The following is a 25527-nucleotide window of genomic DNA, read 5'->3' as shown; positions in this document are numbered from 1 at the left end:
GATCATGGCTGATCATCCAGCTCAGTATCCCGTACCTGCCTTCTCTCCATACCCCCTGATCCCCTTAGCCACAAGGGCCACATCTAACTCCCTCTTAAATATAGCCAATGAACTGGCCTATCCCACTTTCACGACTTAATTCTTTCATCCCGACCATTTTTCTACTTGTGGACATTTTTTATCGGGCTGGAAAAAACGTCACGACTTACCTGATGCCACGAGTACCTACGGCTGACATAACGAGCCGCTACGATATATCTACGAACTCCTAACGAACATTCTGCGAGTTTAAATCAGGGGAAAACTCGGGAGAATTCGTGAATTACCTCGTGAAAGTGGGACAGGCCCTTAAGAATAAGGGGGGGGGGCATTTAGGACTGAGATGAGGAAAAACATTTTTCATCAAGAGTTGTGAATCTGTGGAATTCTCTGCCACAGAAGCCAGTGAGGCCAATTCACTGGATGTTTTCAAGAGTGTTAAATATAGATCGTAGGGCTAACTGAGTCAAGGGATATGGGGAGAAAGCAGGATCGGGGTACTGATTTTGGATGATCAGCCACGATCATATTGAATGGCCATGCTGGCTCGAGGGGCCGAATTGCCTATTCCGCACCTAATTTCAATGATTTAGTAAAATGGAGTAAATGCACACTACTAAAGTAACTCAGCAGGTCCGGTAGCATCTCTGGAGAAAAGGAATAGGCGACGTTTCGGTTCGGGACCCTTCTTCAGACTACTTTAGCTTCAACTGACGCTGGAGTAGGGTTTACACTGCAGGTTTTCCATTCATCGGGCCGTGCAATCCGCTAGGATAATGCCCAGGAACCGTGCCCCATTTCTCCGGTACTGCAATAATTTCTCTCGGTATGAGGTGCCAGTAATTTGGGCAAAATAAAGCAGGAGTCTAAAAGCTTTGGACTTGAAAAATCAACATCGAAACTCACCTGTAAATCATTGCCGTGAAGGGTAGGTTCAGGATAAAATGCATGAGCTTTGGGAGCGAGGTGAATGCATGATGGATGTTGGTGTCAATCGGGATGGATGATGATGGATGATGGATGACAACTGACAACCGGCGCCTCCGCCGTCGACGGCCGCTCCCGCCAAAAGCAACCGCTGTCCGAGCGCCCGCCGCCGTCACGTGACCTGACTCGACCTGGCTGCCGTTCGCTGCGGCTCCGGGACTCGGCGCCATTGTGTAGGTGAGAGGGAGGGACCTGGGGGGAAGGGGAGGGAATGGAGGGAGCGAGTGGAAGACGATGAGGGGAATGGAGGTGAGGGGAAGGAAAAGAGTGGAGGGAAGGAAAGGGAAAAGGGAGGGGGATTAAGAAGGAAGGGGAAAGGAGAGGCAGGAGATAGCCAAACGATAAGGCGGGAGATAGTTGCATTATTGCGGGAAGAGGAGAATATGGGAAAAAGTGAGCAGAGGAGGGAGGGGAGTGTGAGCGAAATGAAATGGTTGTGTGGAGGAAGCGGGAGAGCAGGGAAAGACAGCGGTTGGGGAAAGGAGCAGGTGGTGGGAAATATGGTTCATGTACCAAAGTGGATGGTGACATATTTGTGTAGGAAGGAACTGCAGAAGAGATGGTTTACAAAAAGCTGGAGGAAGTACATTTACCGAGTTCTAACCCCTCATACAGTTGGCCCGTCGCTCTGAAGCAGCAATGTTACAAAATTTTGAGATTAAAAAAATTAAGTCTGTAATTTATCCCATCAGATAAAGCATAAAAATAAGTTTAATTTGTCACCTAATTCACTTTCATATCAGTATTAAAAAAGTTATGGCCATTTTCATACTCGGAAATTAGCATCTTGTTCCCCATCTATTGGAGAGCACGGGCTGGTGCTGGATGTGCCATACACATTTCGCTATGATATGTCCTGACTTGATACGAGCTTTAATCTCCAAAGAGTGTTTAGAGATACAGCGGGGAAACAGGCCCTTCGGCCCACCGAGTCCGCATGGACTAGCGATCCCCGCACACTAACGCTATCCTTTGCAAATTAGGGACAATTACAATTATACCAAAGCCAATTAACCTACAAACCTGTACGTCTTTGGAGTGTGGGAGGAATCCAGAGATCCTGGAGAAGACCCATGCAAGTCACGGGGAGAACGTGCAAACCATTGTTATTTCTTCAATTCAAAAATTGTGATTCTTAGTTGAATGTAGTCTGAAGGAACAATGTCTCATCTTTTGTTTAGGATCTTTACAGCTTTCAGGTTCCACCAACTGAGATAATCAGCATGCAGTAAGTATCAGAGTCACATTCTGTAAGGTCATCCACCGGTAATATTAACAACTTTTTTTCTGAATTCATGGATGCTACCTGACCTGAGTATTTGCAGGATCTTCATTTATTTTTGCATTTACAGAAGCCACTGTATTTTCACTTCAAGGTTCCAGCATGTTTATTTTTCTCTCTCTTCTACTTTCAATCATTTCTATTTACCCTTCTTCGGAAAAAATCTGCTGTAATTAATAAACATCCATTCCCATCTTCCAAGTGCCACCAAAAACAATTACATCAGTTGGATAAGCTTGCTTTCTATTCTATCAAATATATTCCCTTTGTTCCTTGCACCTTTCCTCATCTCTGTAACTTAAATTTGCTTTAATTCACATTTCCACATCGGAAGTCATGGACTTGGGATATCACCTCTACCTCTTTCCACAGATATTGCCGGATCATATCATCCCCAACATTTGCTGTTTTCAATGTTTTTTATCCTCTTGTAGTTTACTTCTGGCAGATAACCAATGTACATAATGATGAAAATCATTTATACACTCTACATCATTTAGTGTCACTCTACATCAGTGATTCCCAACCTGGGGCCATGGCAAATTTCAGGGGGGCCACGGGAAAATTTGGGGATTTAGAGGGCCACAGATTCAATGAAGGGGGCCACTTTTTTTCCGCTAATAATGTCAGGGGGGGCCACAGAAAAATTAAAGAGCCCAAGGGGGCCATGAACTAAAAAAGGTTGGGAACCACTGCTCTACATCATATACAATGTCTTTGTTTTCCATGTCCTGTTTTCCATTTATTTCCATATCCAATTTTATTGCTCCATATCGTTCATATAATTTGAAATTATGAAATTCCACAAGATGTCAGGCGCATCACACTGAGATTTATCATTCTTTTATTGCTCCATTTCACACGCGACAACTGTTGGGAAGTCTTGCACCTATGAAAAGAAATGCATATTTTTTTCTATTTTTCAATTGTTTTCATCTTTTGTGATTCTAGATACACATCTTAGTCATTGATATAACTACGCCGTTCTGTTTGTAACCATGAAGGCCATTGGAGATCAGGTGGTGGATGAGGAAGTCAATTTCCAGGATGACGAGGTACAGTAACTTTAGAAATAGAAGCTGAAGTGTCCCAAAGTGAGAGGTCTATTCAGATATTAAATTAAATTATCAAGTGGTGCTGCATCTGGGAAGTGAAGTTGTCAGAATTGTCATAAAATCAAATTCTCATAGGCTTTAAGTGCATATGGGCAATCCCATTTACAGGGTTGGTGTCCAGAACCTTCCATTTCTCAATCTTTCAAACGCTTATGTATGTCCACTGTAACTATTTCTAATGATCTGGTCTCCACTGCCCTCCGGGTTGGAGAATTGCAGATTCACAATCATGAATGACATGATGGGCCAAAGGTCTAGTTTCTGTACTGCATGACTACCTGCTGACTCCACTTTATCTACCATGCATGCCCCCCCCCCACCCCCGGCATTCCTCCCACAGGAAAAACACTGTGACTGTATGCATGTAAATAGATGTATTTATTGAAATCATATTCTATGTCGCTCTTCCAGGGAGATGCTAACTGCTTTTCGTTGGCTCTGTACTGTACACTGACAATGACAATTAAAGTTGAATCTGAATCTGATCTAATCATTACAATGACAGTTCATGAATGCAGCTCCTGTGCTTCCTGCGCCATTCCAAAGACAAACAACCATCGCATGATCACTACTTGTGGGTCCATGATCAGGGGCTCCACCAGATCACCATTCCCACGTGTCCGTGGACCAGGGTGGATGCTTAGATTTGGAGTTGATGGATATAGAGAAAGATTTTCTGGGTTTTTATGTGTATTGTGTATTTTAACTGCGAAGTTTATTGCATCTGAGGAATAATATTGATTGGGACAGAGGAAATACCATAAGTAGCAAGGTAGACCAAATGAACAGTTGCATTTATCATCAGCTTTTGTACTCGTTGTCTTCCTCATTTAGTTGTGCTGCCATTGAGGTCTCATTTTGTATTGAATTGCTCTTAGTCTGGTACCTCATGCTTGAACGTGCCCTGGGTGGGTGATTCTAGTAAGAATGTATGATTTCTGATGGTCATGAGTACAATATTAAGGTGGTGGACCATAATTTTGGCATCTGGAAGATGAGTTCAGCAGTCCTGAAATTCTTGACTGGATATGACAGGGGTGGAGAGCTTTAATCTGACACATTTGTATGGGAATTGCTTGGCTTTATTCATTATATGATTCTTTGCTTCAGAAAATTACACAAGATTAACATTTTAAACAATTCCCACAACTTCTTATGGCTCTTTAATTTTTGCTAAACTTTCATTATATCTGGGCAACTATTTCAATGCAATGAATTAATATTTTGTCAATTGTATATTGTGATCAACAAAGGAAAGGGGCACATGAAACCTAGAAAGTTTCATGGACACATAACTTATTTATTAAATTATATTCCTTGTGAGACTGTTGACCAACCTTGCATATGATGTACATTTAGACTGGGGCTTTGGGATTGAAGAAACAAATGAAATAATCTGGTGATGAAATTGAGCAAAATTTGTGGAGAAACAATTGGAGGACTTGAATATGTCACTGTGGTGTCACTTTACTGCAATGTTAAGAAATACATATACATTCCAGAACAGGAGAAGAAAATGCATTGGAAGAGCAGAAAATGTCAAAATAAACATAGTTATATGCTATATTTTAGTGGGGGGGGGGGAATCAATGCTAGAAAATTAAATTAAATAGTGCTGTATTTCTGTGTGAACTTCTGTGAAAGTTTAAATGTTAATGAAATTTGGGAAATCATACAAATACAGGTAGTTCTGCTATTATGTGTATGTCATAACACAAACTGCTTATAATGCAAGTGATGAACTATTTGCATTATACAGGCCATGGGTTCTCGCATGATTTTGATAAGAAAATAGAGAACCATTTACTTTTTTAAAAATTGAGAAAGGAAAATGCTGTCTTGTATTTAAACCATATAGGGGAGAAAGCCGGTTCCAGTTAACCATCCCACAAATGTCTTTTAAGAGCACATCTGCTACTTTGACCACGATGATCATTGAAATTGAGAAGAAATGCTTTTTTTTACCATCGTGCAACGATGTTCCATTAACCACACATCCTTTAGTATACAGGATACAGACCTAATGCAGCCAAATGTAGTTAGCATGGATAGACTTCATAGTCAGCATGGATGAGGTGCTAATTGGACCTGTATTTCTGATTCAATGATCGCTGCCCTCAAGTCTTGACTGTTGCTCACATCCCCAAACTAGTCAACATAAACCATTGCTGATGATTGCACTTCCGCGATTTGCCAATATATTTTCCAAACATCCCCATCCATTGATTTTCTTGATGTCGTATCCCACTTTATTTCCCTGTATTTTCCTCAGTTTTGAATGGCTCCGGCTGCACAATATGGCATCTCCCAACCTAGACCAGATCTGTAGGCCACTGACTTGTTTATCTTCTCCCTGATTGGTAGAGTCATGGTCATATAGCACATTCAAAGGTATTCAAAGGTTTTTATTAGTCACATTCGCATACACCGAGGTGTAATGAAGTGAAATGCTTTTTGCCATTTTGCAGCACACAAAGAAAGAATACAGACATAACACCAATGAGAGTCTTAAACACAAAGAACATCCCCCCACAATGGCTCCCACCATGAGGGAAGGCACAAAGTCCAGTCCCCAACCCCAGTTCACCCATAGTCGGGCCAATTGAGGCCTCCACAGTTGCGTCTACGGAGGCCCGATGTTCCTGGCCGTTCTCGCCGCGTTGGTGGTGCTCCGGCGTCGGGAGAGGCCTCACAGCGGCATGGGAACCCTGGAACGGCCGCTTCCGTACTGGAGGCCGCGGCTTCCGAAGCCGACAAGGCCACGCCGGATGGAGCTCCACAACTGCCGATCTCTTCGTGAGATCCCAGGCTCCCGGTGTAAAGTTCGGCGCCGCCGCCCGCAGCTGGTCGCTCATCAGACCCGCAGCTCCGCGATGTTGTTCCCGGCGATCTCAGCTCATCGGAGTTCCAGCGCGGCGACCCAGGCAAGGCATCGCCCACTCGACGATAGCGCTCCAGCGCTGTGCCGCCGCCGAAGCCGAGGTTCTGGGCGGTCCGCGACAGGAAACGCCGCTCCAGGCCCGCTGGTAGGCCGCGAGGACGGGTCGAAGCTGCAGCCCGGAAAAAAGCTGCCTCTCCGACCAGGTAGGGACCCTGAAGGGCAGTTTCCCCCTTCCCACCCTCACCCCCCACACAAAAAAGTCTAGACCTCCAAACAAAACACTTTAACTAACTAAAAATAAAAATAAAAAGGTGAGAAGACAGACAACTGCTGGCAGGGCAGCCGCACACAGGACAGCGCCCCCACGGGACATAAACTGGCCCAGTGAGTTTGACAAGCCATAAAAAATTCCTCTATTATAACTGTACTACTATTTGATAAAACGTATGAACTTTTTAGTGATTTACCTTTTGGCCCTTTAGGAGTCATTCTTCCAGGACATTGATCTCTTACAGAAGCATGGCATTGTGAGTATACTAAATGGTGACCATCTGAGCTGTCATCACAGTTTGTTATTTTTGGTTGTGTAAATTCTATTGTTAGTGACTTTAGCAGTACATTGAGCTATCTATATACTTAAAAGTCTGATCTTGTATGTAGATGTATTTGTGTGTGTGTGTTTGTTTGTTTGTGTATGATCCCATCTTCTCGAAAAAACATCGTGGCAATGGTAAAAAATGTACATATTCCGGGAGAGATTTTCCCCGTGGAGTCCGAAATCGCCTTATCTGAAAATGTCATACTTTATTTCTCGAGTTATTACTGAAAATTTCGGCACGGACTTGTAGGGCCGAGATGGCCTGTTTCTGTGCTGTAATTGTTATATGGTTATAGAGATGGAAATCTCAAACACTCAGCTAGGCAACCAATATCAGTGAAAAAATAGACAATTTTCTGGTTAAAAATATCACCATGACTTACAAGCTTGTGTTTAGTTTAGAGATACAGTGGGGAAACAGGCCCTTCGGCCCAACGAGTCCGCACCGACCAGCGATCCTCACACACCAACACTATCCTACACACACCATATAACCATATAACAATTACAGCACGGAAACAGGCCATCTCGGCCCTACAAGTCCATGCCGAACAAATGTTTTTCCCCTTAGTCCCACCTGCCTGCACTCGTACCATAACCCTCCATTCCCTTCTCATCCATATGCCTATCCAATTTATTTTTAAATGATACCAATGAACCTGCCTCCACCACTTCCACTGGGAGCTCATTCCACACCGCCACCACTCTCTGCGTAAAGAAGTTCCCCCTCATATTACCCCTAAACTTCTGTCCCTTAATTCTGAAGTCATGTCCTCTTGTTTGAATCTTCCCTATTCTCAAAGGGAAAAGAAAAGCTTATCCACATCAACTCTGTCTATCCCTCTCATCATTTTAAAGACCTCTATCAGGTCCCCCCTTAACCTTCTGCGCTCCAGAGAATAAAGACCTAACTTATTCAACCTATCTCTGTAACTTAGTTGTTGAAACTCAGGCAACATTCTAGTAAATCTCCTCTGTACTCTCTCTATTTTGTTGACATCCTTCCTATAATTTGGCGACCAAAATTGTACACCATACTCCAGATTTGGTCTCACCAATGCCTTGTACAATTTTAACATTACATCCCAGCTTCTATACTCAATGCTCTGATTTATAAAGGCTAGCATACCAAAAGCTTTCTTTACCACCCTATCTATATGAGATTCCACCTTCAAGGAACTATGCACGGTTATACCCAGATCCCTCTGTTCAACTGTATTCTTCAATTCCCTACCATTTACCATGAACGTCCTATTTTGATTTGTCCTGCCAAGGTGTAGCACCTCACATTTATCAGCATTAAACTCCATCTGCCATCTTTCAGCCCATTTTTCCAAATGGCCTAAATCACTCTGTAGATTTTGGAAATCCTCTTCATTATCCACAACACCCCCTATCTTGGTATCATCTGCATACTTACTAATCCAATTTACCACACCTTCATCCAGATCATTGATGTACATGACAAACAACAAAGGACCCAACACAGATTCCTGAGGCACCCCACTAGTCACCTGCCTCCAACCCGATAAACAGCCATCCACCATTACCCTCTGGCTTCTCCCATTCAGCCACTGTTGAATCCATCTTGCTATTCCTGCATTTATACCCAACAGTTGAACCTTCTTAACCAACCTTCCATGAGGAACCTTGTCAAAGGCCTTACTAAAGTCCATATAGACAACATCCACTGCTTTACCCTCGTCAATTTCCCTAGTAACCTCTTCAAAAAATTCAAGAAGATTAGTCAAACATGACCTTCCAGGCACAAATCCATGTTGACTGTTCCTAATCAGACCCTGTTTATCTAGATGCTTGTATATATTCTCTCTAAGTATCTTTTCCATTAATTTGCCCACCACTGAAGTCAAACTAACAGGTCTATAATTGCTAGGTTTACTCTTAGAACCCTTTTTAAACAATGGAACAACATGCGCAGTACGCCAATCCTCGGGGACTATTCCCGTTTCTAATGACATTTGAAATATTTCTGTCATAGCCCCGGCTATTTCTACACTAACTTCCCTCAATGTCCTAGGGAATATCCTGTCAGGACCTGGAGACTTATCCACTTTTATATTTTTCAAAAGTGTCAGTACTTCTTTTACTTTGAACCTCATAGTATCCATAGCTACTCTACTAGTTTCCCTTACCTCACATAATTCAATATCCTTCTCCTTGGTGAATACCGAAGAAAAAAAAATTGTTCAATATCTCCCCCATCTCTTTTGGCTCTGCAGATAGCTGTCCACTCTGTCTCTCCAATGGACCAATTTTATCCCTCGTTATCCTTTTGCTATTAATATAGCTGTAGAAACCCTTTGGATTTACTTTCACCTTACTTGCCAAAGCAACCTCATATCTTCTTTTAGCTTTTCTAATTTATTTCTTAAGATTCTTTTTACATTCCTTATACTCCTCAAGCACCTCATTTACTTCATGCTGCCTATAATTATTGTAGATCTCCCTCTTTTTCCGAACAAGATGTCCAATTTCCCTTGAAAACCAGGGCTCTTTCCAATTTTTACTGTTTCCTTTCAACCGAACAGGAACATAAAGATTCTGTACTCTTAAAATTTCCCCTTTAAATGTCCTCCATTTCTCTTCTACATCTTTCCCATAAAACAAAATGTCCCAGTTCACTCCTTTTAAATCATCTCGCATCTCATCAAAGTTAGCCTTTCTCCAATCAAAAATCTCAACCCTAGGTCCAGTTCTGACCCTCTCCATAATTATCTTGAAACTAATGGTATTGTGATCACTGGACCCGAAGTGCTCCCCAACGCATACCTCCGCCACCTGTCCCATCTCATTTCCTAACAGGAGGTCCAGCACTGTCCCTCCTCTAGTAGGTACCTCTGTGTATTGCTGCAAAAAACTATCCTGCACACATTTAACAAACTCCAACCCATCCAGCCCACACTAAGGACAATTTTACATTTATACCAAGTACTTAGCCTACAACCCTGTATGTCTTTGGAGTGTGGGAGGAAACCGAAGATCTTGGAGAAAACCCATGCAGGACACAGGGAAAACATACAAACTACGTACAAACAGCACAGGTCATCAGGATCAAACCGGGGTCTCTTACCACTGTAAGGCAGTAGCTCTACTGCTAAGCCACCATGCCGCCTTGTGTTCTAGAGAGAGTTTGGATAGGCTGGGACTTTTTCTTTGGAGCATAAGAAGCGAAGGCCTTATTGAGATGTATGAGATCACGAGCAGCCTGGATAAAATAAACTAAGGCTTGCAGCCTTTTCCCCAGGGTAGAGGGTTCTCAAACTAGGGCATAGTCTTAAGGTAATGTGGGATAAATTCAAGAGGGACCTCAAGGGCATCATTTTTCACTTGGAGAACAAAGTATCTGGAACAAGCTGCCAGAGGAAGCCATAGAGGTGATACAATTACGACTTCTAAAAGACATTTGGACAGATTTATGGATAGGAAAGAGTTTAGATGTCAATGGGCCAAATGCAGGCAAATTAGACTAGCCCAGTATGTTAACTTGGTTAGCATGGACATGGTGGGTCAAAGGATCTGTTTCTATGCTGTGTAGCTCTATGATTCGATGAAGATCTTTCATCAGAACTAGGAAAGAAGTTTACTTATATTACAAAGAATATGACAGAGGAAATATCCCTGATGGGTGAGGTTAGACTTTTAGTGGCGACAATCTATTGATGATGGCATCTGGTCGAAATCTTAATGAAAACAATTGGAGGGAAATCAACTAAAGCGTCATGTAAAAGCTGTGAAATATGTCAGAGACGACAGAAATGTACAGTACGTCCGGCTATGTCATGGAGAAAAAAAACTGAGTGAATATGACAGAGATACTTTGCAGTAGAGATGACCATTCTGATACAGAGAAAGCAAGTTACCTGAAAATGGTGAATTTAGTGCGAAATCCTAAAGGCTTGTTCTTCTTTTCGTGTCTTTAAAGCTGGTTGGTTATATGACAGTCTCCCATTCCTTTACACAGTCCTTTGCATTTTTATTGAACACTGCAAGATCCTTTGGGCTGCACTGGTTGGGTAGTAGGGGGCAGATAAGGCAGTGCTGCATTGTATGGTCCTCTTCTCCACATTCACAGGTGGTTTGGCCAGTTTCACGAGGAGGCTGTATTGTAGCTAAACAGGAGATAAGATGCTTGTTCGTCAAAATTCTTTTGTGTCTTGTTAGAATAGTGCAGACAGTCTCTATTAGACCAGAATGAGAATGGGATTGAGAATTAAAGCGACACACCACTGGAAGCTCAGGGTCACCCCTGAAGAGGTGCACCTTTAAATTGGTCACTCGATTTGCATTTGGCTAGAGGAGACTGCGGTGAGCACTGAATGCAAGGGAATTGCTGTTTTTGCCTGAGATACTGTTCATGAGTCACTGTTTACATTGCACATCTGAGGTGTTTTGGTACCTCAAATTGAATGGATTTTTCCAAAATATAATATGATTGTTTAGAAGCATCCTATGCTATGGGTTGGAGGTCTAATCCAAGTGACAGGCAGGAGAAGTCTACCCAAAACATCGACTCCCAATGTAGAGTCCGTTCCCAATATAGAAGCTACCTGACCCGCTGAGTCCCTCCAGTACTTTGTTGTTCAGGTCAATAAATGTGTTTCTTTACAATGAGAAAATGGGATCATCCAATTTTCAAGATTAGCTATGTTTCTCAGTTATTTTGTTTCTGATACTCCGGACTTTCTTGACATGCCACTTTGAGATCTGGTGTTGGCAACTCCTGTAAGTGGCATTCTACTAAAGTCAGGAAATTTCAAATACATCAGTTTTAAGAGGATTAAAGTGCAAATGCTGAAAAAACTAGAACATGTAAAAAATACTCGGCAAGTCAGGCAGCTTCTGTGGAAAGAGAAAGTTAATGCTTCGAGTACTGAACTCTTCATCAGAACTGGGAAAGAAAGAAAAATAAGTTAGTTGAAGCCAAGTTAACGACAGATGGGTAAAACAAAGAGAAGAGTCTAAATTAGACACAAAATGCTGGAGTAACTCAGCAGGTTCAAAGGTTATTTTATTGGTCACATACACCATAGGTGTAGTGAAATGCTTCTTGCCAATGCAGCACATAAAGAAAGAATACAGACATAACAATAATAAATAAATTTAAACATAAAAACATCCCCCCACAATGGTCCCCATTGTGAGGGAAGGCACAGTGTCCAGTCCCCATCCCATGTCCACCCATAGTTGGGCATATTGAGGCCTCCACAGTTGCCTTTACGGAGGCCCGATGTTCCAGGCCCTTCTCGCCGGATGATTGTACTCCGGCATCGGGAGAGTCCTCTCAGTGGCATGGGAACCCTGGGACGCCCGCTTCCTTTACTGGAGACCGCGGCTTCCGAAGCCAACAAGGCCGCGCCGGTTGGAGCTCCACCACTGGCGATCTCATCGAGAGATCCCAGGCTCCCGATGTTTAAGTTTAGCGCCGCAGCTAGCCGCTCCACAGACCCGCAGCTCCGCGATGTTTATCTCGGCGGTCTCAGCATACCGGAGCTCCAGAGCGGCGACCCAGGCAAGGCATCGCCCGCTCCGCTCCGCAATAGCGCTCCAGTGCTGTGCCGCCGCTGAAGCCGAGGTTCTGGGCGGCCCCCTCAGGAAACGCCGCTCCTGGCCCGCTGGTAGGCCGCGAGGACGGGTCGAAAGTGCAGCCCGGAGAAAAGCTGCCTCTCCGACCAGGTAGGGACCCTGAAAAGTGGTTTCCCCCTTCCCCCCCCCCCACCCCCACATAAAAAAGACTAGAACTCCAAAAACAAAACACTAAAACTCACTAAAAATGTTTTTAAAAGAGTGAAAAACGAACAGCTGCAGGCTGGGCAGCCATACCACAGGACGGCACCCCCTATCAGGTGAGGCAGCATCTATGGAGAGAAGGAATTGGCGATGTTTCGGGTCGAGACCCTTCTTCAGGCTAATGTCGGGGAGGGGGCGGGACAAGGAAATAATGTAGGCGGAGATAGTAAGATGAGTAGGAGAACTGGGAAGGAGGTGGCGATGGAGAGAGAAAGCAAAGGCTACCTGAAGTTAGAGAAGTCAGTGTTCATACCGCTGGGGTATAAACTACCCAAGCAAAATATGAGGTGCTGCTCCTCCAATTTGCGCTGGACCTCATTCTGACATTCTGACAATGGCCCAGGACAGAAAGGCCAGATTGAGAATGGGAGGGGGTTGAAGTGCTGAGCCACCGGGAGATCAGCTTGATTAAGACGGACTGAGCAGAGATGTTCGGCGATGTAGAGAAGTTGACATCTTGAACAGGCGATGAAGTAGATGAGGTTGGAGGAGATGCAAGTGAACCTCTACCTCACCTGGAGGTAAAGGGACAGGTGCTGCATCTGCAGTTGCAAGGGAAAGTACCTGTGGAGGGGGTGGTTTGGGTGGGAAGGGACGAGTTGACCAGGGAGTTACAGAGGGAACGGTCTCTGCGGAAAGCAGAAAGGGGTGGAGATGGTAAAATGTGGCCAGTAGTGGGATCCCTTTGGAGGTGGCGAAAATGTTGGAGGATCATATGCTGTATGCGACGGCTGATGGAATGGAAGGTGAGGACAAGGGGGACTCTGTCCTTGTTACGAGTGAGGGGAGGGTGAGTAGGAGCGGAGCTGTGAGATATCGAGTAGACCCTAGTGAGAGCCTCATCAATAATGGAAGAGGGAAACCCTGTTCTCTAAAGAAGGACATCACCAATGCCCTGGTATGGAAAACCTCATCCTGGGCACTGATGTGCCGTAGACGGAGGAATTGGGAGTAGGGGATAGAGTCTTTATAAGAAGCAGGGTGGGAAAAGAAGAAGTGTTGTCCAGATAGCTATGGGAGTCAATCGGTTTGTAGTAGATGTCTGTTTCCTGTGATGGAGAAGGTGAGATCCGGAAACGGTAGGGAGATGTCAGAGATGGTCCAAGTGAATTTGAGGGCAGGATGGAAATTAGTGGTGAAGTAGATGAAGTCAGTGAGTTCTGCATGGATGCAGGAAGTAGCACCAATGCAGTCGTCAATATAGCAGAGGTAAAGTTCGGGGATAGGGCCACGGTATGCCTGGAACAGTGATTGTTCGACGTACCCTACAAAGAGGCAGGCATAGCTAGGGCCCTAGCGAGTGCCCATAGCCACGCCTTGGATCTAGAGGAAGTGGGAGTAGTCGAAGGAGAAGTTGTTGAGGTTAAGGACCAGCTCTGTTAGGCGAAGGAGAGTATTGGTAGACTGAAATTGGCAGGAAGAAACGGAGGGCTTTAAGACCCTCCTGGTGGGGGATGGATGTGTAGAGTGACTGGACATCCATAGTAAAGATGAGGGAGTGGGGGCCTGGAAAATGGAAATCATTGAGGAGACGAAGAACTTGTGAGGTGTCTTGGACATAGGTAGGGAAGGATTGGACCAGGGGGGAGGGGATAGGATGGAGTCGAGGCATGTGGAAATTAATTTGGTGGGACATGAACAAACAGAAACAATGGGTTTGCCAGGACAGTTCTGTTTGTGGATTTTGGGCAGAGATAAAATCAGGCCATGCGGGACTGGGGAACGATAAGGTTGGAGGCTTTAGGGGGCAGGGAGCCAAAAGTGATGACGTCAGTAATGGGGCTTGAAATTAAGGCTCGTCTGTGGGATCATGGTCCAAGGATAAGTAGGAGGAGGTGTCTGAGAGTTGTCGCCTGACCTCAGTCCGGAAGAAGTGAGTTAGAGCTGCAGTTAGAAGTACATTATGTTTCTTTGTCTCAATAATGTGTTGCTCATAGCAAGGATGCGGTTTGTTCTCACAGGCTGGATTATACGAATAGAACCAGGTAAAAGACAAAATTATGAAAGGTTGATTCAGACAGAAAGAACTGTTTCAGGATAATGAGTTTCTGTTTTGATGAAAGCTCATCAAACTGGACTCCATCCCATGGCTTCAGTTTGTGTCCGTGTTCTAAACAAAATGATTCCTTGTTTTTTCAGTTAATGAATTGGGTCCCTTTTGGTCTTTTTCTCACAGAATGTGGCTGACATTAAGAAAATGAAAACTGCTGGGATCTGTACAGTGAAAGGGATTCAGATGACAACGCGAAAGGGACTGTGCAACATCAAGGGTCTTTCTGAGGCTAAGGTTGATAAAATCAAGGAAGCAGCCAACAAACTAATTGTAAGAATACATTTCACCAGTATAAATAATTCCAAATATATTGTCCCAGCTACTCTCCCAAAATCAAATGCCTTCAGATCAACAATGAGCCTAAATGATGTACATTATACCAATTTTCATGCCCCACCTGAACTTCTATTCTTCATCTATAGCACTTCTATATACTATCTTAGTTGGATTTGTTAGTGGTTATGTTCTGTGTTTTCTCAATAAGAACCACACCAGGTCACTTTTTTGACTCTTTTCTTGAAGAATGATCACTATTATCAATGATTTATTTTTTATAACATCGGGACCAGAACTGTTCAAGGCACACCCTTTGGCCTCAGTGCTTTGCCGACTCAGTCACACTCTCTCCTTTCTGTACCTGTACTTTCTCCTTTAAGCATGACTTCATCGAAAAGAATGCATCTACTACAGATCTTCACTCCTCTTAATCTCTCTGTCTCCATTTCAGGGATAGAGACATTCAACTGACACTATTACAAACCCTCTCCAACACCTTCAGTCTCTTGTAACTCCATAAAAGATGTATTATATTGTATCCCTTACCATTAATGTCAAGCAATAGTTATAGTTTTCAGGTTTGTAAATTCTCAATCAATTTTATGAGGCTGGATTTTGATGTTGCGAGTACCTACTTGAAGATAAATAAGCGCAAAGAAGGATAGACAATTTTAAAAGATCATTGAGGTTTCAGGACAAATACCTGCTCGTTTAAGAAAAAGGATGGGACTTCCAAATGTAAAACTGCTGCATATCCTGACCTGCAAGCTCCTTGATAAAGCAAAAAAAGAAAAACTACTATCAAGAGTGTTTATTTGTCATATGTACTGAAACAGAACAATTAAATACTGGCAGATACCAATATTGAAAAAGGCTTGGAGGGTATTTAAAACTTTGGAGGTAAAATTAGAAAGGAAATGATTAAGGCAGAGACACTGCATTAATTGATTATAGTAAATAAAAACAAGGACAATTCAAAATACCATACCACTTCTAGCAGGGTGCAAGACCATCAAATTCAAGTGCAGTTTCATACCATTGCAAGCAGGGTGCAAGGCCACTAAAGACAACGAGTCGTGACCTCTCCCATCTCCATCTTGCAGAGACTGAGCCACGCCCACACTTCTGGGTTTTATAGTCCCTCCTCCCTCCCACCAGAAGGGGCGTGGCCTTCATGGCGTGATTGACAGGAGAGAATCTCAACATTTTTTAAACACCAATAACTTTTATTTTTCATCGATGGGAAAAATCCTCGGCACCTGATGAGCGGTCTGAGTAAGATGGCCAAAAATCACAGCCGTACGTGGTAGCGTTTTTTCTAAAATCAATATAAAGCGCAAACAGGAAGTGGTCAAGATTAGACTTTTAATTATATAGAAGGCATGGCAACATTAATTAGGCAAGGCAAATTTAATTAGGCAACACAGCTTTAGCATTTCTAAACCAAAGGCAACACAGCTTTAGCATTTCCAAACCAAAGGCAACATAACTTTAGCATTTCCAAACCATATTTTCAAACCACATTAAAGGCACTGAAAGGTCAGTAAAACCACTCACAGTTTAGTAGACATGTGTTCAGTGTTATTCACAGCTCAGACTGAGAGACATGACCTCCTCACTCCCCCATCTTGCAGAGACTAACTGAGGCACTCAACACTTCCGGGTTTTATAGCCCCTCCGGAAGGGGCGTGGCCTTCAGGAGAGAATCTCAACATTTTTTAAACACTAATAACTCTTATTTTTCATCGATGGGAACAATCCTCTTGTCCTGCGCAACGTTTTATCTAAAATCTACAAACAACAGGAAGTGGTCAAGATTACCCTTTTAGTAATATAGATATTGTCAAGCTTGAAAGGGTTCAGAAAAGATTTACAAGGATGATGTCAGGACTAGAGGGTGTGAGCTATAGAGAGAGGTTGAGTGGGCCTGGTGTCTATTCCATGGAGCGCAGGAGGATGAGGGGTGATCTTATCGAGGTTTATAAAATCATGAGAGGAATAGATCAGGTAGAAGATCCACAGAGTCTCTTGCCCAGAGTCGAATCGAGGACCAGAAGACATAGGTTCAAGGTGAAGGGGAAAAGATTTAATTGAAATCTGAGGGGTAACTTTTCCACACAAAGGGTGGTGAGTGTATGGAAGGTAGTTGCCAGAGGAGGTAGTTAAGGCTGGGACTATTCCATTATTTAAAAAACAGGTACATAGGGAGGACAGGTTTGGAGGGATATGGACCAAGCGCAGGCTAGTGGGACTAGTGTAGCTGGGACATTGTTGGCCAGTGTCGGCAAGTTGGACCAAAGGGCCTGTTTCCACACTGTATCACTGTGACTCTGATTGGCACAGATGAGGTTGAGATCAACTGCCTCACCCGGCGTAGGCACCATACTTTTGGTGGGACTTCTGGGGGATGGGATTTTACCGGATTAAAGGCGGGCCTGGACCACCAGTTGTTGGAATATCGGTGGTGGATCTGCAATACCCTCAAGGGGAAGTGGTTAGACTGTCCATGCTTGTTGCTATCAAGCTCATAGTTCACATGCACCTTTGCAGCCCACACCCTAATGAAATAATTGACTGGATTTATGGTTGGAAATGAATACCGCACAGTTATCAGTGGACATCGTACAAAATGGTGGGAAGGACATTGAGGAACTTTCTGATTCAATGTCCTGAAGCTGAAATAGTTGCACTCAGGACCAATTAATAATATGCTCCAATCGTCTATAGTGTAATTACAACCTGTAGACTGTTTTTACAGTTCTGTTACTGCTCTTAATATGATCTTCTTATTTTGTTTGTGCAGACTGATATTTTCAAGCGATTTACTTGCAAACAAATCTTGAAGTTTATGTGTTGCAGGAGCCAGGATTTCTTACTGCATTCGAGTATAGCGAAAAAAGGAAGACAGTGTTTCGCATCACCACTGGCAGCCAAGAATTCGAGTGAGAATAATATTTATTTATGGAACATATTTAGTGTACATATAGTTAAAGGAGAATTGTAGCATACGTCGGAGGGGAAAGGAGCAGCGTTGCTCTGGATGGTGAGAGAAATGTGTGTATTGGGGTCAGGTTGAAGAAAGTAGGGGTTTATTATTTGAAATTGGAAAATTCAGTGTTCATATTGTTGGATTAGATTTAGTTTAGAGATGCAGCATGGAACTTCGGCTCACCATGCCCACACAACCATCGATCAGCCGTTCACACCAGTTCTATGTTATCCCACTTTCACATCCACTTTCTACACTAGGGGCAATCTACAGAGGTCAATTGACCTACAAACCTGCACATCTTTGGGATGTGGGAGGGAATGAATACTTTATAGTGGAGCACCCTGTGGAAATAAACACGGTCACAGGGAGAAAGTGTAAATTCTACACAGATAGCACCTGATGTCAGGATCAAACCTGGTCTCTCGTGCTGTGAATCGGGAGCTGTGCCACTGTGCCATTCTAAAGTGCAGGCTATATGGACTATGCATTTTTCGTCTCTTCCTCCCCCACCTATCCCCACTCCATCGGTCTGAAGAAGGGTCCTGGTCTAAAATGTGGTATGTCCATTCCCTCCACATATGCTGCCTGACCCACTGAGCTCTTTCGCCACTTTGCTTTTTGCTTAATTTTGTATTCACTGGGTTATCTCACCCTGGATCCCACATGATCTAACCTTCCAGAGTAGCCTACCATTTGGGATCTTGCTGATGTTCAAGGCCAACTTCCCTGCCATTCAGCCTACAGAGCCTATGCCGGCCCTTAGAGGTATCCCGTTCCCCCATTTATTTGTTCTCAACCTGTTCTCAGTTACATATCAATTAGCCCAGCACCTAGCACCAACCACCACTAAGGGCAATTTGGCAGTGAACAATTCAGATCATGAGCAGGAGCAGCATGAACGAAGGTGGTGAAAATGAAGAAGATCGCACTGATCATTGCATTCGGCTCCACATCACATCTCAATACTGTCACGCTGAGGGAGGAACAAAATAGGTTACAAACAAAGGGAGAGCTGCAATCAAGCAGAAGAGTTAGGAGATTCATTGGAACGATGCATTGCCAGACTTGTTCAGCCAAATGTAAAAATTAACAAGGAACATGAGGAGGTTCATCTCATACCTCGAGTGGAACCAGGAGATTATGATGTCATTCTGGAGGTGAAGTGCACTTTTGTGCAAGGATATGTTGATGATGTCCTCATGCTGCAGCTACTGAGTTTGGTCTTAGCTTCCATGGATGCACAGATGGAGGCAACAGAACAGCTTCAAATAGAGCTCTCATCTCTTCCACCTGGTGGTAGTCTTAAAGAACAATAAAGTGCCACTCATCAGCAGCCTGCTGTCCTCATAAAACAGAGATATGTCTCTTGCGAGCAGTTTGCTGATGTCCAAGAACCGTTCGTTATCCTGCTGGAGTAGATACAATTCACTTGTGACTTCATCCCTCCTCGGAGCTTAGAAATGGGCCCTGTGTTCATAAACTTTGCTGTTAGGTCATTCTCCTTTAGAATGAGCTGAAGTAGGAGAGGATTGAACAAAGCAGGGAATGGACTGATATAAGGCAGGACGTGTCAGCTAACTCTGCAAATATTTTGGAAGTTGAAGTCACGGTGGTCTGGGTCACAGGAAACATGAGGGTATAGCTGGCTGCCTTGAGAGTACTTGCATGGAGGGGGCAGACATTGCTGTCCTCAGTCACAAGGTCTGCATTGCATCATACTGCTGCCCCGTCCCCTCCCTCCCGCTTCTAATTTTCAAGCAGCAGGCTTATCAATGCACCACAACCAGCCAGTGTTGACTGGAGCTTTCATGCTTATGGTTGACACAGTGGTGCAGCTTATAGAGCTGTATGAATGAATGAGTAAGTTTATTGGCCAAGTATGTACACATACAACACGACATACAGTAAACCATTAAGAATAAAACATTAAGTATAAAACGTACACAAAAAAGCTGGAGAAACTCAGCGGGTGCAGCAGCATCTATGGAGCGAAGGAAATAGGCAACGTTTCGGGCCGAAACCCTTCTTCAGAAGTATAAAATGTTATAGTTTAAACATGTGAATGAAATAAAATACCAGAGCAAAAGGAGTCTACAGACTTTTGGTTATTGATTAGAGCTACTGCTCGTGGGAAAAATGCTGTTTTTATGTCTTGCTGAGGTGGCTTTGACAGTCCGGAGTCGCTTTCCAGAGGGAAGTGCTTCAAAGAGTTTGTGGCCAGGGTGAGAGGGGTCAGAGATAATCTTACCCGCCGCTCACTTCCTGGCCCTTGCAGTGTACAGTTCCGAACGATTCGCTGCAGCCTCCGGATGTCGTGCTTGGTGGCAGAGCCAAACCCAACCATGATGGAGAAGGTGAGGACAGACTCTAAGATGGCAGTATAGAATTGGACCATCATTGCCTGTGGCAGATTGTGTTTCCTCAGCTGCCGCAGGAAGTACATGCTCTGTTCAGCCTTTTTGACTGTGGAGTCGGGGTGGGAGATTGCAACCTTCACGTGGTCCGCCCTGTTTCAACTAATGCAATCAACCTGGCATGCACAATCAAGTAAGATAAAATAGAACAAGTTGTCCTACAACTTTAGGCTGTGCACGCCATACGCAAGAAGAAGAAGACTGTGGAGTCAATGGTGGTCCTCCATTTATGGTCCCTGAAGATGATGGTTCTAAGGAACTTAAATGACGGCACAGATGTGACTGTGGTGTCGTTGATGGTGAGTGGGGTGAGGAGGGAGCTGGAGCTGGAGCTCTCCTAAAGTCTACAATCAATTCCATTGTCTTAAGAACATTGAGCTCCAGATTGTTGCGAAGGCACAAGGACGCCAGCTGTGCCACATCCTGTCTGTAGGCAGATTCCTCCCAATCCTGGATCAGTCTAATCAGGGTTGTGTATTCCGCAAACATGAGAAGCTTGACAGAGGAGCCTGTGGAGGTGCAGTTTTTGGTGAAGAGAGAGGAGAGAGTACGCAGCCTTGCGGTGCTCCTATGCTGAGGGTCAGCGGGTCCGAGATGTACTTTCCCAAACTCACATGCTGCTTCCTGTCTGTCAGGAAGTTGGTGATCCACTGACAGAGGGGTTCAGGCACAGTCAACTGGGAGAGTTTGGAGTGTAGTAGCTCTGGCACAATGGTGTTGAATGCAGAGCTAAAATCCACAAACAAAATCCTTGCATAGGTCCCCTGGCGGTCCAGGTTCTGGAGGATGAAGTGTAGGCCTAGGCTGACTGCGTCGTTCAGTAACTATTGGCCCGATATGCAAACTGCAGAGGGTCTACCAGGGGGTTTGTTTTTTTTTTCCAACTGAGCCAGCAGAAGTCTTTTAAGAGTCTTCATGAAAGCGTTAATCGTTATTATATCATTTGCTGCCATATTTAACCACTTTCTGTAATGAAAGAGCTAATTGTCATTGCTTGCTGGGATACTTGACCAGATTTTGTGGCTTTGTATTTCTTCTCTCAGGCAGGCTTTCTCCAGTGGAGCAGATAAGAGGGGCCCCGTTAGGATAGTCAGTACTGATAAGGGGACAGACATGAACTGGCACAGAAAAACATCTGCATGTTACTGGACTGTTGCATCTTGGGACTATGACTAATGTCTTTGGAATGCTTGGTTTTGAGCAAAAGGTGAAAAACAACTCCATATTAGCACTTGGTTAATGCTTCTTGGGACATTACTTGATGCCATTGGTATTCTGCTCATGTGACTTTTGCTGTATAAAAGACCCCAGGATTCTTTGTTAATTTGAGTGGTATCTTGGGAGAACCAGAAGTATCACTGGATACTTCTCGACTGTCACATCTCCCTCCAATCCCATCTGAAGTAAAAGTAAAGCTTGTATGGTTTACCTTAACCCATTGTATTTTGTCTGTTTTTAAGATGCAAACATTATCATTCATGACTACAGAGGTCAGTGCGACAGGCCAGTAGTCATTAAGACCAGTAATCCTTGTCTTTTTGGGTACGGGAACAATAGTGGAAACTTTGAAGCAGGCAGGGACAGTACAGGTTTGCAGGGGCTGGATGAAAATGCCAGTTGTTCGGCGCAGAGCTTGAGGGGAGAGGAGGAAACATTGTCCGGCCCTGGAGATTATAAACGATGCAGTGGTGCAGCTTATAGAGCTCTGCCTCACAGCTCCAGCCATCTAGGTTTGATCTCACTCTGGTAGTATTTGTGTGGAGTTTGTTCATTCTCCTTGCAACTATATGGGTTTTCACCAGTATTCCTGTTTCCTTCCATATCCCAAAGAAATGCAGATTGATAGGTTACCTCTCCACAAGCCATTTTTATGTTGTGGTTTTCTAAACTTAAGTAATCTTCTTTAACGCTGTAAAACCATCATTAATTGACAAAGCCTTTCCTAGCTTTGTATCAACTCACAATGTTATGTACCTTTCAATATTCAATTTGTCCTTAATGATGATAAAACAATGGAAGAGATACATTCACTAGAGGCATAACCGGCAACTGTTTTAACCGCTTACGGTGCTGCTGTATAATTGTAGCTTTTAATTTTAATTTACAGCACAAATGGCAACAAGTGCAGGGAAATAATTCAAAAATCTTATTGAACTTTCAATATATTTGAGATTAGATTTCATGTGACTGTTCAACTAAATGCATGATTTATTTATAATGTGAGATTTAGATCTGTACATTGAGCATGACTTTGCAACTAACTATCTTTACCTGTTACACTCATGTCAACATACCAAGGACCTTAAATGGGGGGCCACCATCGACTCCACAGTCAAAAAGGCGCAACGGAGGATGTACTTCCTGCGGCAGCTGAGGGAACACAATCTGCCACAGGCAATGATGGTCCAATTCTATACGGCCATCGTAGCGTCTGTCCTCACCTTCTCCATCATGGTCTGGTTTGGCTCAGCCACCAAGCATGACACCCGGTGGCTGCAGCGAATCGTCCGATCAGCTGAGAAGGTTGTTGGCTGCAACCTTCCCTCCATTGACGAACTGTACACTGCAAGGGCCAGGAAGCGAGCGGGTAAGATCATCTCTGACCCCTCTCACTCTGGCCACAAACTCTTTGAATCACTTCCCTCTGGAAGGTGACTCCGGACTGTCAAAGCTGCCACAGTTTTTTTCCACGAGTAGTAGCTCTACTCAATAACCAAAAATCTGTAGCCTCCCTTTGCTCTGGTATTTTATTTAATTCACATGTTTAATCAATATTGTTTTATTATTAATGTTTTATGTGTCTTTCTTAATTGTCACTGTATGCCATGTTGTCACTTGCGAGCGGAGCACCAAGGCAAATTCCTTGTATGTGAACATACTTGGCCAATAAATGCATTTGTTCATTCTTTCAGATGAGTGTTACACTTTTTGCAAGAAAAGTAATGATATTCTGTGAACCATTAATGTTTATGTTTCTTTGCAGCAAATTGTTGGGTGGAGGAATTGAAAGCATGGCAATCACAGAAGCATTTGGTGGTGAGTGCATGGATATGAATAAAGAAGCAATAATCAATTATTCAATAAGCAACACAAAGTGCTGGACTAGCCCAGCGGGTCATCAGCATCTCTGGAGAACATGATGTTTCTGGTTGAGTCCTGAGCCATTGAGTTACTTCAGAACTTTGTCTTTTTTTGGTAAACCAGCACTGGAATGTAAATAAAGAATCAATGAACAATATAAGTTTAAGAAGTTCGTATTTGGTAGGGGAGAAGGCGAGGAAGGGAAATGTGGGATGGAATGGGTAGGAATCCAACCAAGGAGGACGTCTGATAGGAGTGAGTCCAAATGAGTTAATGGAGAAAGTTACAAGCTCATTATCCTTCATTATCTGTGCAGTGTATTGTTAACAGTGAGGCTGTGGGGTAAGCATATATAGTCCACCCAGCAAGCCAGACCATAAATATATATATGTACAAAAATAAAAAGAATGCTGAATATTTCCAGTATTTTCAGTTTTTGTTAGTGATCTTTGAGGGTTTCTCAAGTTGTTTAATTGTCATATGTACTGACAACAGAACAATGAGATGTTTGCTTGCAGCAGCACAACAAGGCTGTAACACAATACATATAGGTGGTATATAATAAACTAAAAAACAGTGAATTGATAACTCCAATATTTGTGCTTAAACAAAAAAGCCAAAGTCCTGAGTGTAATGAAGGACAGTTCATAGTTCATAGGTTACGGTTTCTTTACAAATGCTTTATCTTCCAATAGAGTTTGTTCTGTCTAAAGCAATTTAATCAGTACTCAAGCGTTTTTGCTTTTGGCATTTGTGAGGAACAATATCAAATTGTTTGGGATGCTGTCATTTTGTCTGTTCTGAAGAAAGACACAAAATGTTGGAGTAACTTAGCAAGTCAGGCAGCATCTCTAGATAACGTGGAAAGGAGGATGTCTTCAGGTTGATTGCAGGGGAGCGGGAAAGAAAGCTGGGAGAGAAGAAGGGCAGGACAGAGCGTGGCCATTAAGCCACCTATAACATATCACTTGCATGTCGGTGCGGACGCTGCGAGCCGGCTGCCCTGTCAGCAGCGTGTTAGTTTTTTCTACTTTTTTTGTTTTTTTTAGTGCGTCTCAAAGTGTGTTTTTAATGTTTCTTGGTGTGTCTTATGTGTGGGGGGGGGAGGGGGGGGTTAAGTCGGAAACCGCTTGGGTTGCCTCCTCCACGGAGAGCCGACTTTTTCTATGTCGGCTCCCTTGTGGCCTAACATAGAGGATCAGTGCAGCCTTTCCCGGAGAAGCGCGGTGACTGCAGAGGGTTGTGGTCCCGACCACAGAGGGAAATGGAGGAGGACTGACCAAATTTTGTGCCTTCCACCACAGTGATGAATGCTGTGGTGGATGTTTGTGTTAAATTTTTATTGTGTATTGTGTGTTCTTTTTTTTAATTGTACCGCTGCTGGCAAATTCAGTTCAATGCACTTTATGTGCACGTGACGAATAAAACTGACTTGACGACAGCTTGAAAAAAAGAATGGTACTTCTGATGTTCTGATCACCTTTATCTTGGGTCCAACATTACAAAAAGTGTTAAAACAATTATTTAGCTTGTATCTGGTTGTGGGATCTTACTGTGTTTCTTTTTTTGTCTATGGAATTACACTACAAAATTATATTTTAGAATTAATTTAAAGTGCTTTTAGGTGTTCAGAATCTTTTTTAAGTAGCTAGTTCCTGTTTTTATTTTCAGAATTTAGAACTGGAAAGACACAGATGTCACACACTTTCTGTGGTAAGTTCCGGTATATACAAAGCTCTCATGGCATAGAGCCAGCACATTTGAACAATGTTACCACAATTGCAGGATGTAGAATTAGAGCAATTGTGTCTTTGCTGTTTTTCAGACTTAATGGTGCAAATTATATAAGCAAAAGTTTAATAAAGTAATAATTGAGGGAACTAACGATTGACAAGAGTTTAACTATAGTAGATGGCAGATTATCTAGTGGTAATGGAAGTAATCGGCAAACAAATTGTTGTGAGAATTGATCATCGTAGGCTATTTTGAGGAAAGATTGGT

At 43.4% G+C, this 25527-nt stretch overlaps 1 protein-coding gene across 3 annotated transcripts in view; it reads left to right on the top strand.

The window, feature by feature from the left end:
- The first annotated feature begins 875 nt into the window (after positions 1-875).
- dmc1 (DNA meiotic recombinase 1) overlaps positions 876-25527 on the top strand; it is a 43615-nt gene continuing 18963 nt past the window's right edge. The window contains exons 1-7 of one of the 3 annotated variants that reach the window (XM_055662995.1): positions 877-1199; positions 3260-3363; positions 6787-6831; positions 14887-15033; positions 17899-17981; positions 23429-23481; positions 25198-25239. In XM_055662995.1, coding sequence (XP_055518970.1) covers positions 3307-3363; positions 6787-6831; positions 14887-15033; positions 17899-17981; positions 23429-23481; positions 25198-25239 — 427 coding nt within the window. In that variant the 5' untranslated portion in view covers positions 877-1199; positions 3260-3306. Of the gene's footprint in view, positions 1204-3259; positions 3364-6786; positions 6832-14886; positions 15034-17898; positions 17982-23428; positions 23482-25197; positions 25240-25527 lie in introns of all 3 variants that reach the window. The other 2 variants (XM_055662996.1, XM_055662997.1) reach the window with 2 other exon arrangements.

This window comes from Leucoraja erinacea, chromosome 37 (genome assembly GCF_028641065.1).
Source record: "Leucoraja erinacea ecotype New England chromosome 37, Leri_hhj_1, whole genome shotgun sequence".
Taxonomy (NCBI): Eukaryota; Metazoa; Chordata; class Chondrichthyes; order Rajiformes; family Rajidae; genus Leucoraja; species Leucoraja erinaceus.
The sequence above is the reverse complement of the archived record's forward strand: the minus strand, read 5'-3'. Positions and strand labels throughout refer to the sequence as shown.